This window comes from Saccostrea echinata, unplaced genomic scaffold, assembly GCF_033153115.1.
Source record: "Saccostrea echinata isolate AGI-Se365-2 ecotype Australia unplaced genomic scaffold, CSIRO_AGI_Sech_v1 ptg000029l, whole genome shotgun sequence".
Lineage (NCBI taxonomy): Eukaryota > Metazoa > Mollusca > Bivalvia > Ostreida > Ostreidae > Saccostrea > Saccostrea echinata.
In genome coordinates this window covers 29,334,708-29,348,021 of record NW_026889778.1, presented here as the reverse complement: position 1 = coordinate 29,348,021, position 13,314 = coordinate 29,334,708, and the positions used below count along the sequence as shown (strand labels likewise).

Here is a 13,314-nt window from a genome sequence, read left to right as displayed (position 1 = left end):
TACTCTTTTACATATTTGCTTCCTATATTTTGTTCAATAAATTATTGACAAATAATTTATTTTTCACTAATGTTTTAAGGTATATAAAAAAAGATCCATTCATATTCAAAAATCATTTTTTTATGGCTCTAATAAACCCATTTTCCACTAAATATGCTTTACTGTCAACTTTAAAAACAAAGGATGACTGCACTTAAGGACATGCGGAATTTGCGACAAAAAAAACTTTCAAAACAAGCATTTTTCTTTTCATTGCAAGAATGGTCAACATCCAATCAACAATTTTATGCAACTACGTTTAATAAAAGTGTGTATTTACGAAGTTCGAATCTGTTTTCAACGACAGGGGTCAAAACAATTTCTTGAATCTCCGTTCGATAATGAGGACGTCCACTTTTTTACTGACTTTATACATAGTCAGCGCATGTTTGTCTATTGTTCTACGTTTAACAGTAGTTGTATATTTGCCTAAATAATAATAAGTCAAAAGGAGATTAATAGACAAACATGCGCTCATGGTTAAAAAGAGAAAAAAACTGCTTCTTCTTACATTTGCTCTCTGTGTTGTAACCAAGGATTGTGACATGTTGAATATTATAATTCACCACGTGATTTCTTACCTCAGGTAACTCTGTGAATACTAAATTCCGTCACGTGACTTGTAAGGTAGCATGTTTTGTGCTAACTAGGACATTGTGTTCGAACACGTTAAGTCATCTGGCATTGATATTATAAAATCTGCTTTAATTACATTGACGTGGGCATATTGTTAATTTCGTTTTGAAACCTTTGTCAGAAGTGTATTTGTGCCATACAGAATGTAGAGGGAGATTGGAAAGACTGCATGATCACGTTCTTTTTTTCCAAACAATCAAGTCTAATTTTAGACCTATTCTTACAATGTTAGCTCCACCTCTCATGCATACCTAATGTTCAATCAAGGGCAATAAGTGTAAATTCACTATATTTGGAAAGCAGTAAGGACAAAAAACATTGAATCATTTTATTGTATCACAGTCTAAAATCATTTTAAAATTTTAATGTGGTTCCAAATTGACAGTATTCTTTCATAAACATACAAAAGTGAGATAAGGTTTAGATATAAAAGCAACAGAAGCAACCGAAAAAGACCCCAAAACAGGTGTTAAGTGCAGTCATCCTTTTCAATCAAAAAGTCGTTCAATGAAAAAATTGAATTAAATGAATTGAAGATGACATTAATGAGAACACAATTTTAGAAAAATATAATTTTTTAATGAACTTTGAAAATTGAGAAATATATTGTCCCAGAGTGGGGGATTGTCCTCGCCTTTTACGCCCTCTTTCTTTCATTGCAAAAGCTTAAAGGCTTCTTGAGATATCGTCCGGAAACGAACGTGTTATAGACATACAGACGGACGGACAGACAGATCCAAATTAATACCCCCCCCCCCCCCACTCTCAGTGAATGTAAGGGACAAAAGGTTGAATGATTATTTTTTGCACCGCACTATGCCAAATCACAGAGTAACCGATTTATGACTCGATGCACTAGGAGGAAAAAATCAATTTAAAACTTACGTTAAAGCTGGTAGCATTTTGATCTCTTATCTATTTATTCATGTTTTTTTAAATTTATTCTTTCATCTTTTTGTACGTTTTATATATAAAATGCAATTTTTATGTTAGATTTAATTTGGACGTCATGAAAAAACTCTTGTCCTTTCTACGTGATTCGTATTATGGGGTTTTTGTTTAAGAAATGATAGATAAGCTACAGTCTATTACACGGTTAAGATTACTACAAGTAGATCAGATAGAATATTGAACTTGACAGCGCGTATTAATTTTCATTATTTTTTGCGCTCGATTTCATTAGAAGCAATTTTTCCCGTTAGCTCTGAAGAAGAAAAGATGTTTTCCATTCACTAGATACAGCCTTGGTATTTTGTGCTGTAATGTCTCAATTAATCATCGTTTAGTACGAAGAAAGTCCGCCACGAACTTATAGTGTAATGGAAACCCTTGTAGTAGATGAATTGACATCATTTTATGAATGAAATTTCCGGCTAAGTTAGGGCTCTATCGCAGGACATTCACGCGCCAGAACAATGATAGTATCGCTAGGGACGGCCCATCCTCTGGATCCATTCATAAATATCATTAATAAAATATCATGTGACCCATGTATCAACGTTAATAAAGGTCACAAGGTTAATTTTATTGAATTTTCTTCTATTTTATCTGCATTTCTCTCACAATAAACACTGAGCAACATTCGTGTGTCAAGGCAACTTACAGATGATCAGTTTCAACCTCAGTATTTTAATCAAAAAATCTTTCAAACTCGGTGAGCACCAAAAGAAATATTCATTCTTCATGTATCAGTAGCTTGGTTTTATTTTGCCCATGCAATTTTCATAACACTTGTATATAAAAATATTAGAAGGGGTTTGGCCCAATAAACTGCAAAACGCTTTGGAGTTGTTAACCCAATTTAAAAAAAAGAAGAAGATATTTGCATCTTTAAGACTCCCTGGCCCTCTGATTAGTGATAGAGAAATAATTCACAATGTGTTAAACTTAGCATTCCTTTGCCATAAGTAAAAACTTGAAACCTTATTAAAAAACAGTTTAAGTGAAAAGGCCATTTCTGCCCCACAAGGTATGCTGAATTTGTGCGCAATTTACTAGTAATTATGAATTAGATTTTCTTTTTGAAAAAATCTTTATCATTAAATGAACAGAGGACTGCAGAACCTTAAAATCAAATATTTGCCGGATACTTGTGTGGATATCAATAACATTTAATAATATCCCAGTGTTTAATATCATTGAATATAATTGATACAGGGGTATATTAAGAGGGGCCAGCCCCACCCCACCCCCGACACCTTATTTGCCAAAGACGCGGATATATCATGGAAGAATTGTAACATTTTTGCCGCTCCGAAGTGTTCTTCTTGTATGTTCTAGCGTATAAAATTTCTACAGTTCTATAAAACCGTTTAATTCTTCTTAATTTAAATACGTGCCTAAATACCCAAAATTTTATCGTGGAGGCAATATAGGAAATACATTTTTAGCTAATATATAAATAATACTGCTTATCAAAACGAATTGATTTTATATTAAAATGTGCAATTTCATAAAGAAATCACCCCACCCCTTTTTTGCAATGGAAATCCTGGATTCATCCCTGTGACTGTGATTTTCATTGGAAGTTACTGTCAAAATGATAAACGATAAAATGTACTTTAAACTTAAAAAGTTTTTTTTTTTGTTTTTTTTTTACTTTTTGTTATCATGCGCGGATCTAGAGGGGGGCTTGGGGTCCGGACCCCCCTGGAATTTGCAGAGTTATTAAAAGTATATACTGAGGCAAATAAAAAATGACTTTGGAAACCCCCCCCCCCATTTTTTTTTACGTTTGGGAATGTATTTTACGTTGTTCTTTGTTTTTTTTCTGCTTCTCAAGAAATTGTCTAGGTTTGATACGTTTGGGAAAGGAGTTTAAAAGTTTTTTTTTTCTTTTCTTTTTCTTTTTTTTTTTTTGGTTGTCAAGAAATTTCTGGATTGAATTTTTCTTTGACTGGGGTGCCCCCCCCCCCCCCTGGAAAAAAAATCCTGGATCCGCGCCTGTTTATCATAATTATTTTTTGAAACATCAGTTTTATTTGAGTCATGTAAGAAAGCAAGCACTTGAAATAAACTGTGCTCAGAAATTTCCTGTTGTCTGATTCAAACTATATGCTTTTAATTTCCTGTCGTTAAAAACGCAGGATTAGATGATAAACTTTTAGCTATTTTCAAGGATAGTATCTTTTTTGAAATGAACGATTGATTACAAATTAGCATAAACATTTCAGTAAATATTTAGAACTAATCTTCTCCTTCGAAAACTGGCTTGAAAACTCAATGTGCTTATTTTTGCTGGATAGTTTGGTTAGAAAACTGTAAGATTTAAGCAATTAAATTATTATTCCCCGTGTTTGATTGAATGAATCTTATCAATGTTGTATGAGGATGGTTCAGAGCACTTTAGTTAATTATTATCATCTTCTCCCTCCCTCTCCGGTGTCCATTCAGTAGGAGCTCCTATTACTTAGTGCTGCGGGGGCGACACATTGGTACTATAAAAGTCAGATCGGACACGGACATGAAAGCATGGCCTACAGATGGTAAGTAAGAAACTCATTAATATTTCTGTTATATTTGATGTATATCGGCGAATATTCATGTCTTAAACATTTCTCCGAGATTTACTTTTTAAGGATTAGGCATATCACTTGTAAGGAAGCGGTGATAAGAATCGATAGTTAACTTAGTTCTTTCTTTGAAATGAACTTCAATATTAAAAGTTTAATTGATTTTATATCTGAAGACTTCGTTCTGTTTTATATTGAACAAAATTCTTTTGAGATAATAGGAATTTTAATAAAAGAAATAATTGATTTGAAGTTTTCCTTCACATAACTTTATAATGGATTTTGTTATTTTCTTGAAGTTATGATCATGTATACAAGGCTTGATCCAAAAATAATGACATACGTAAGTTCCATAAAATCTATAACAATCAAATTTTATTAAAAAAAAAATAACATACTAATAACTGTATCTATTTTGATTTTTGCCTTAAAATTTCATTCGATTATATAAAATACTTTCTAGAATATTAAGATAAACACAACGTTAGGTTTTGTCTATCGCTCCATGACAAGAATGTTACCCATCTCGTTATGACGTTACATTTCGGCACTCATTTTCAGTCAAACTGCATATCATTTTAAACCTTCACGTGCTTCTTTTTCGTAATTTTTACTGCCATTTTTTGTTGTTTTGAGTTGTGGTACAAAAATTATTAGAACTTTCTCAATGAAATATAAAAATAGCATAAAATATAACTGAAATACATCGATACTTCTAAAAAAAATTCCTAGATATAACCAGTGTCGTGAGTGAAATACCTCAATACTTATATCATTAAAAAATGATTGGATAAGAATTTGTGTACGTGTACTTTTTGATGTCATTTTTTCCGGATTTTGACAACTCTCTACAGGTTTCAACTTCTTGTTCCAACAACGAGATTCTTTACAGTATTTACTGCAATTATAGAAAACACCATTGATTTATTAATCATTTTCATCTCTATAATAAAATAACTCACAAATGTTAACTCAATCAAAATCATGTATGATTCAGAAATTGGTTGTAATTGGTGTTATAAAATAGCTACTTTAATTCCCATCTCTAGAAAAAAATGCATGTGAAATAATCATTTGAAATCCATTTTTGTTCAGATATGAGCACAATTGTCGATCGCAATATCAACAATATATATAATAATACATGAATACGATTTATTTCATGAAGTTTATAAAATATAAATATTTTGCTCGACGCATTATTCTTTTTATTTTCTTAGTAGTAAACTACCATGAATTACGCGTTTGTATCAATTTTGGCATTTTACGAACAACTGGATTTTTTTTTTTACATGATAGTTTTCAGATTTTTTTTTTCAGTTTGAAATCGCAGGTTCATTCGAGACATAAAAACGTGTACATCGCCTATTTTTCATCAAGACTTCGGTTTAATTATCAGAAAGTACATGCATTTTAATATATCTGATAGTTTGTGATACATGTCTTCTTGGATTGCAAACACGTATCAGAGTGAAAATCTAAAACCATCATATATCGTCACGTTTTGAATTAAATCGACATTTCATATTATCAACAAATGAACGGTACTGCATGCAAGAATTTTTATTTGTTTCGAAATTTGATTCTCCAGTTCATTTCAATCATTTTCTAAATCAGTTTTAGACTGTATATTACAGAAAGGAGGCCTTTTAGATCACACCCCTCACCAGACTACAGTTATCTTCTCAGGGGCGGATCCTGGATTTATTAGGGGGGGGGGGGTGTCACACACTTTTAAAATAGTTAAACGAAAACAAAAATTCACAATATTTGTGGTTAATAGCATGTGTTTTATCAAGATAAGGTTGGTGATTCTAAATCTAGCTCAAGTTTGCTTCTTCAATGATTACTAAAGGTACATTGACATCCAAAATTAAATTCGTAAACAGGTTATGTGTGACACCTCATAAAGAATTGTTGCAGTTTGATTCCTATGTTTGTTCAAAATGATTTAATGATTTTTGTTTTAAACTTTTAATAGTCAAGTACTATTGAATATTTGGTTCTGATTATACATATTACTTTATCTACTAATCACTTAAATCTGATTTCAAATTCTTTAAACAAATTCATCACCAGTGATAAATTTAGCATTGATTGATTTAAATAGTATACAAAAATTATTAGTTTTCCATGTAAAAATTTGGACCAGTATTTTTTGTTCTGATGTGTACAATTAAAGTCATTCTCCCCCATTTAACCATAAATCATGAAATTGGGAGTGCTTAAGGACATACGCAACGTAGTTTGAACTTTATTGTCTTTTCCCCTGGAGTTGAAGAGTTCCAATACTTAAAGGAACCGTGTGCTACAATTTAATGTCTATATATGCTGTTGTACACTTCTTCTAAAACAAGTTTGGATAAACAAAACATCTAGAATATATGTTTAGTATTTTTTGTATATTTTTCTTTGAATTATACAAGAATTTTCATCAATTGATATCTTTTTAAAACCCCTGGTAATGCATGCTGATTTTTTGTCTACGAACATCTGATGGCACTATAATCATAAATTAAGAATATCTTGAAAAATTATCAGTAGGTAAGGTACGTTGCGTATGTCCTTAATTTTAGATGAAAAAGCAGTGTACAGAATTTTTGATGTACCCTTTCTATTATTTCAAATTATATGGTCGTTATAATGAACTTGTTAGCAAATATAACCTATGATTGGGACTTAATTTTATAAGACCTTTGTTTTCATATAAAATTTGACTGATCAATAAATAGGGCTCGAGGCGGGCGTGACCAGTCGACAAGGGATGTTTACTTCTCATGGACACCTGATCCCACCTCTGGTTTTTAGATTGATCACTGTTCGTTATCCTCACCTTTTCCATTCAACATTTCCGGAATTCCATACCTCTCCACCATATAAAATATGGAGAAGACTTCTAATAGCTTGTCAATTAAATATAATTGATAATCTATAGCTAAAGAAAGGTGCGATTTTTTAAAAAAATATAATATATACATGTATAGGTTCAGCCACTCGTTCGGTTGCACACTGTTTTGTCTTAATAAATGAACCAGATAATGAAACTATTACTCCAAGATATTTGTTTAACAATATTTCAGTTTCCTTGTTACGTATTTTAATTTGAAAAAAAAATCCTTTCAAAAATCATTAATTTATTTTCCCCCAAAAATTAATCTCAAGTTTCAAAAACTGTTCAGTTCTGAAAATCTTCAGTTGATTCCGAGATTAAAACTGTATTATCTACATACAAAACATTTTTAATAAAATACCAAATTCTATCTGTTCAATCTCATATGATACTACTGTTATCATAAAGAACATTACATGTTATATCACAATCTACCTGTTTTCATTAGAGGACAAATGAGGGACGATGTATCTTTGTTAAAAGAAAGAACGATCTTCTAGTCTTCGCAATAATGGAAGCGAGATTAAATTTCATTTTAAAAATTCGACTTAACAGTGAAGCATGTATTTTATTTCATTCAGTTGTTGACCCCATTAAAGTTTGAAAAGTATTTCCAAAGTAAAAGACAGTTAAACTGTCGAAAAACTATACAGAAACAATCGACTGTAATATAATTATATCATACACAGTCCAACTGTCGTAGACTTTAAAACTATCGTACAGTTATAACAAAGACTTTACAACTATCGCACAGTTATATCAAAGAAAGTACACTTTCGTACAGTTATATCAAAGATTGTACAACTGTCTTAGTTATATCAAAGATTGTACAACTGTCGAAGTTATATCAAAGATTGTACAACTGTCGTGTAGTTATATCAAAGATTGTACAACTGTCGAAGTTATATCAAAGATTGTACAACTGTCGTGTAGTTATATCAAAGAAAGTACAACTGTCGAAGTTATATCAAAGATTGTACAACTGTCGTGTAGTTATATCAAAGATTGTACAACTGTCGTGCAGTTATATCAAAGATTGTACAACTGTCGTGTAGTTATATCAAAGATTGTACAACTGTCGTGTAGTTATATCAAAGATTGTACAACTGTCGTAGTTATATCAAAGATTGTACAACTGTCGAAGTTATATCAAAGATTGTACAACTGTCGTAGTTATATCAAAGATTGTACAACTGTCGAAGTTATATCAAAGATTGTACAACTGTCGTGTAGTTATATCAAAGAAAGTACAACTGTCGAAGTTATATCAAAGATTGTACAACTGTCGTGTAGTTATATCAAAGATTGTACAACTGTCGTGCAGTTATATCAAAGATTGTACAACTGTCGTGTAGTTATATCAAAGATTGTACAACTGTCGTGTAGTTATATCAAAGATTGTACAACTGTCGTAGTTATATCAAAGATTGTACAACTGTCGAAGTTATATCAAAGATTGTACAACTGTCGTAGTTATATCAAAGATTGTACAACTGTCGAAGTTATATCAAAGATTGTACAACTGTCGTGTAGTTATATCAAAGATTGTACAACTGTCGTGCAGTTATATCAAAGATTGTACAACTGTCGTGCAGTTATATCAAAGATTGTACAACTGTCGTGTAGTTATATCAAAGAAAGTACAACTGTCGTAGTTATATCAAAGATTGTACAACTGTCGTAGCCTTTAGAACTGTCGTACAGTTAATATAACATTGGATTTACAACTGTCGTGCAGTTATATCAAAGATTGTACAACTGTCGTGTAGTTATATCAAAGAAAGTACAACTGTCGTAGTTATATCAAAGATTGTACAACTGTCGTGCAGTTATATCAAAGATTGTACAACTGTCGTGCAGTTATATCAAAGATTGTACAACTGTCGTGTAGTTATATCAAAGAAAGTACAACTGTCGTAGTTATATCAAAGATTGTACAACTGTCGTAGCCTTTAGAACTGTCGTACAGTTAATATAACATTGGATTTACAACTGTCGTGCAGTTATATCAAAGATTGTACAACTGTCGTGTAGTTATATCAAAGAAAGTACAACTGTCGTAGTTATATCAAAGATTGTACAACTGTCGTGTAGTTATATCAAAGAAAGTACAACTGTCGTAGTTATATCAAAGATTGTACAACTGTCGCACATTTATATTTTAAGATTCTTTTTTTTTTAGTTCAATTGTACATTCATATGACAAGACCTTTCGTCTGGAGGTTTATGACGCAAAAATGCTTTGTTTTTTTTTTAATTAACAGGATTTTAGTTTCTTCCAGTAAAACGTCAATCTATGTATAGCAATGATGCTTTAAGCCGCTCGAAATTCCCTTTTCTCTGAAGCTTTTAGATCAAACTTAATGTGGTATATGATGCCATATGCCAGATTTAAACAACTGACATAAATATAGTTTCTGGTAAACAGTGGAGGTGGTATAGTGATATAAACAGGATTAACATCTCTGAAACGCACGTCGATTGTAGGAGAGACTCTTAGGGTGTGTTTCTCTTTTGCAAATGTATTGTACATATGTAAAATTCAAGGTAAAAAAAAAACAATAAGTGTGAATTGTGTTTTGATAACCTAGAATGCTTTCTGCTTAGAATTTACCTGTATCTACCTGTACTTTACCAGTGTACTGAGCCTGTTTTTATAATCAAAGGCAGCCAAAAAAAAAAAAATTCAACAGAGTAACCCACCCCTGATAATTTCTCAGATTCTAACAATTATTAGGGTTTTCATGTTTTATTTTCCCCCCTCAAAGAAACGTAGGGGAAGGGAGTTATAGTGGAATCAACAACATTTCGTCTGTCTGTCCGTCTAAAAACACGGATCCCGGAAATCTCTGTGTTTGGGTCATTTCTTGGCTTATCCAACGTGGTTTCTAAACCAGTGATCATGCTATCTAAAGTGTCATAAGAATAGTCCTAAGACTTGACTTAGAGGCGTATTAGGACAAAACTTACGATGGTCCTAAGAGAGTTCTTAAGAAAGAGATAAAAGCTTTCTTAAAAATGTCCTTACTAAGATAGACTTAATAGGAGATTTTTAAGACAATTTTTAAATATTGTAACATTACAGACTATGTTTATTTAACAGAAAAAATAATTTTGAGGAATGACAATGTTTTAGTAACTTGTAAATTAAATAAGAGATGAGCATTCATATAACAAATGTCTCATTGTAAATTTATTAAATCAATTATTGGGACCTCTCTCTCTCTCTCTCTTAATAATGAAGGAAATATGAAAACAAACATATCGGTAAAAAGTTTAAAAGTTAATGTTTGTACAAATTTCATTTTCAATATATTTGCATGTAGCAACTTAGTTTTATATAATTAACTCACTAACAAATAAAAGGGTATTTTTATTTATCTGTTTACTTTACTTGGCTTTAGAGAGAAATGTAGCTGACATTATCTAGGGAACTTACTCTTTGCTAGTAAGCTAGCTTATCTTTTGACGCGGTAGAATCTTCTATACACGTAGCTACCATTTCATATAGGTTAAGCTACAGCGAACAGGATTAGCTTGGACGGGTGATCGCTTCACGAGTATTTATCGCAAAAATCTCTTGCTGGTTAGCGCTATAAATTTTGTCCAAATTCAGTTAAGTGCCGATCTTATTATTTTTTTGATACAAACAAACAAAAAAAAAAAAAAACAAACAAACAAACAAAAGACCAAAAAAAAAAAAAAAAAAAAAAAAAAAAAAAAACAACAACAATATTTTGCGATGTGGCCCATAGGCCTCTTATTATATACATATATTGACCTCTTTCACATTCGATATAATTTTTTTTTACTCAAATTTCTCCGTATGTGTATTCCCTTCGATATGTGTGTTTTACCAGCTTCCAACATGGATGTCGGAAAGTTTGTTTTTATAAACAGACATTCCAAGGTCACGTGTATGTAGGACTGTTAGAACCCTTAGATCCCTGTATTTGCAGATATGATTAGCCGTGTGATACACAATCAGGTTGTCCCAAATGAGTAAATTTTTATGCTCCAGTGACAGGTTAAGCAAAGGTTATCAAAGCATTAAAGTCTATTTCTGGTTTATCTTAAGTTTATTCAAACATAGATCGCAGGTTATCTTCATCGATGCATGCTCCGAATGCTGCACCTAGCAATATTTTAGGTTCCAATGGTGCCACTTGCTCTGATATACGTTGCACATCTAATACAAGTGGTATCTAAACCAAAATCGAGTATATTGCGCAGTATGTTGCATCTATGCTTAGTTTGACACATGCTTTGAACGCTTCACAAATTTCTGGTCATCATTTAGGCTTACCATTTAGGCATCTAATCACTTGATACGTGTGCCGGTGAAGGCAGCGAATGCTGCGTCTGACCTACATCTTACGATTCAATGACTCGGTTTTAGTACACCATTAGCATGCTTCTAGCTTAATTATTTCATTAGATCTATATCCGAAACATACTTACACCTCAAATATCTGAATGCACTGTCTAGTGTAAGAGCCAAAGGCTGCATCGGAAATTGATTTTAAGGCTAAGTGAGTGTCGTTTAGAATAATTTTGAGCTTATAAGCATAAACTGTATACAATCCTAATGTGTACATCATTTTGAATGTTCTTTTTTTTCTGATGCATGCAATGGGTGCTATATTTGGCCTATATTTTACTCATAGGGACTCGGGCGAAAGTATGGATTTATCCCATTTCCATCTAATTACGTCATAACGTGAAAACGGATTTTTCACCGATACTATGCAAGTCCCAGAAGGACAAGTGTAAATTGCTTTATAAATGTATTAATTTTACGTGATACTTAAAACCTAGATGTTAAGTTCAACCTTGTCTGAACTTTGAGATATTCATATTTCATGAGATGATGACATATAAATTTTAACGCTCAAGACTTGTAGTATTGAGGTTTTTTTTTTTTTTTTCATTTTTTTCTTTTTATACCATCCCAATTTTGTGATAAAGACTATTGTTACGTTTTACAGAAATGGGAATACTTCTGGAACATGAGGAATCAAGTTTACTGTAGTCGACTATTAATGAAGTTGTTAACATTTCCTCTTTTTTCAGTCATGAGGTGGATGAGTCCAGTTCTAAGCTAATGGAAGAGGTGACGTTATTACTGTACTTCTGTGTTCTCCATACAATCTATGTATGTACTCATGCTGGTGAAAATCAGCCTCGTGTTCATAACGACTCTTTTCTGCTAAATGACACCATGAGACCACTCGATCTAGGAACAGAGCACCTTCTTCTAATCTTACCATCACAGCAAGTGTATACTGTCAAGATACTCCCGTCTGTTGCTTCAAGAAAACACGAAAATGAACGTGTATTCTTCAGAAAGTCTTATTTAAAAAATACACAAGCCTCGCAAGACAATATTTTGAAAACCTACAAGAGAGAACCCAAGAAAAGCGAGTTTGTATACGGAAGTGACGACAGAAGTTTAGTGGAAAATTATAAACTTGGTCAGTATCCGTATTTTAATGTCGTCAAACTGTCGTCTGGTTGTACCGGAACTCTTCTGACACCATCCTATATCCTCACCGCAGCTCACTGCGTTCATGATGGGACTAAATTTCATGAAAGGATGGAACTGCTCAAAATTCTAATTCCACACAAAATGGGGTATAGGCTTTACTATGCCAAAGAAATCATCGTGCCCTTTGATTGGCAAAAAGCAGAGGGCGTGTCTGACGCACGACGCGTAGTGTTTGATTACGCCGTCATACGATTGGATATTAGCGTCTTCGGGCGTCATGACTTTTCGCCATTAGGCACTGTGAAATTCAGTATTTATTCTGAAAAACTCTGTTTCTTTGCTTTTCCAAACAACGAAAATTTGATGTGGAAATCGGAGTGCAATGGGTGGAATAGTTTTCCGTTGTTTAATCAAAATGTTCTTCTAAATAAATGTGATTCGGCACGTGGCAACTCGGGTGCCACGATTCTGGCGCAAGACAATCGCCATGGCAATACGTATAAAATCATTGGTGTTCTGTCCAGTGTTTTGCCGGAAAAACATTACACATCATTTAGTCTGCTAACAAAAGACAAGATCAGCGACATATGTACAATGATTCACCCTGAAGGGAAAACATACAAGATCTGCCCCCAAAACGAATCTCTACTTCATACATCTAGATTGTACAAAGGTTGATGGAGTCACTCACTCTGATGTACAATATTACAAGTGTTGCAAATCAAAAATAAATATTGTTTACTCCTGCT

The 13,314-nt window shown here is 32.6% G+C and overlaps 1 protein-coding gene across 1 annotated transcript; it reads left to right on the top strand.

Moving 5' to 3' along the window:
• The first annotated feature begins 12,154 nt into the window (after nucleotides 1–12,154).
• On the top strand, nucleotides 12,155–13,311 carry LOC133195778 (serine protease 23-like). The gene has a single exon (XM_061331716.1). The coding sequence runs from the start codon at nucleotides 12,182–12,184 to the stop codon at nucleotides 13,241–13,243; it is 1,062 nt and encodes a 353-aa protein (XP_061187700.1). The 5' UTR covers nucleotides 12,155–12,181; the 3' UTR covers nucleotides 13,244–13,311.
• The last annotated feature ends 3 nt before the right edge of the window (nucleotides 13,312–13,314 follow it).